At 42.9% G+C, this 1,233-nt stretch overlaps 1 protein-coding gene across 4 annotated transcripts in view; it reads right to left on the bottom strand.

Moving 5' to 3' along the window:
* Nucleotides 1-6: 6 nt before the first annotated feature.
* PNPLA7 (patatin like phospholipase domain containing 7) overlaps nt 7-1,233 on the bottom strand; it is a 269,446-nt gene continuing 268,219 nt past the window's right edge. For all 4 annotated transcript variants that reach the window (XM_014519499.2, XM_025203018.1, XM_014519500.2 and 1 more), the window contains one exon: nt 7-716. In XM_014519499.2, the coding sequence (XP_014374985.1) occupies nt 636-716 (81 nt within the window). In that variant the 3' untranslated portion in view covers nt 7-635. The remainder of the gene's footprint in view (nt 717-1,233) is intronic.

The raw sequence follows: 1,233 nt of genomic DNA, 5'->3' as shown, positions 1-1,233 counted from the left end.
TTCCCCTAATACCACAGCACTACTCCCATGCACCCAATTGTAAAATAAATCCAGAGTTAACAACATAGTTATCTGGCCCATGTGAGATGAAAGCAATAACATTCCTCTCTCCAGCACATATTCAGATACTCCTCCCTCTCCTGAATGTTCATATACTCATCCTTCTTCACAGTGGCAGCTCATATTCTTTCCAGGCATATTCAACTCTTCCTGAAGCCCGCAAGGCCAAAAGAGCAAACAGGACACATGGCAGCAGAAATCCAAAGTGACATTTGAATACACTTCCAAGCACAGACAATGCCCAGAGTGCATCTTCATCCTGCCAGCACCACAGAAACTAGTGATTTGTAGCACACGTTGGCACTTGAAGAGCAGAGTGTGGTATAACAGTCAGCTTGAATCTCTGTAGTGCAATGTCTCTCTGGGCATGGGGACTTGGGTAAAACAAAGGCACTTGAGCGTTTTATTGCATATTTCCTCTAAGGACAGATATCCAGCCCCACCACCCTGATCTGAAAAAAAATGAAAAACCACTTCATTTCAATCAGGCAATTTCTTAATAAAATGGCTATTGTCAGTGAAACTAGAGTTATGTGATCACATGGCACACAAGCCTGGATGGCTCCCCATGGGCATTAGCTTGGTTCCTCCATGCTGTCAGGATCTCTCTCCTTTTTGGGGATGTTGGTGCGTTTTCTTATCTGCATGTCTTCATCCTGAAACAGAAAACAAAGCCATGCGAATGCTCTTCAACAGAAAACACTTGATCTGAAAAAGGATTTAACAATCTACTCCAGATAGACAAAACCACTTCTCCCTCCCCCCCATTACCCTTCTACCTTTCAGACATTAGTCTCATGAAGACCGTTGTGGCTAATGAAGTTTTTAAATACAGCCAAGGAAAAATGGCAGACAGCTCCCAACTCAAACACAGACACAACTTCACATCATTCCCTGGGTGTATATTTTATACAGGCACATTTGTACGTAATGTTCACACACTCCTATCCAAGAATGATTCATGACAAATATTAACAGGCCTCTGTGGCTCCTTCAAACTGGCTGGGCATTACCCAGAAGACAGAGAAGCAATGACAAACTGTTTGGGAACTTTATTATCTGAGTCAGAGCTCTGTGATCTCTTCTATGCTTTTGCTCCAAAATGGGAGGTCAGAAAACTCTGCTGGTCAACACTGATCTGACACAGATGATATGTGAATGCTAGTCATAGGA

The sequence above is a fragment of the Alligator sinensis genome, unplaced genomic scaffold (genome assembly GCF_000455745.1).
Source record: "Alligator sinensis unplaced genomic scaffold, ASM45574v1 scaffold235_1, whole genome shotgun sequence".
In the NCBI taxonomy this organism is placed as follows: domain Eukaryota; kingdom Metazoa; phylum Chordata; order Crocodylia; family Alligatoridae; genus Alligator; species Alligator sinensis.
The sequence above is the reverse complement of the archived record's forward strand: the minus strand, read 5'-3'. Positions and strand labels throughout refer to the sequence as shown.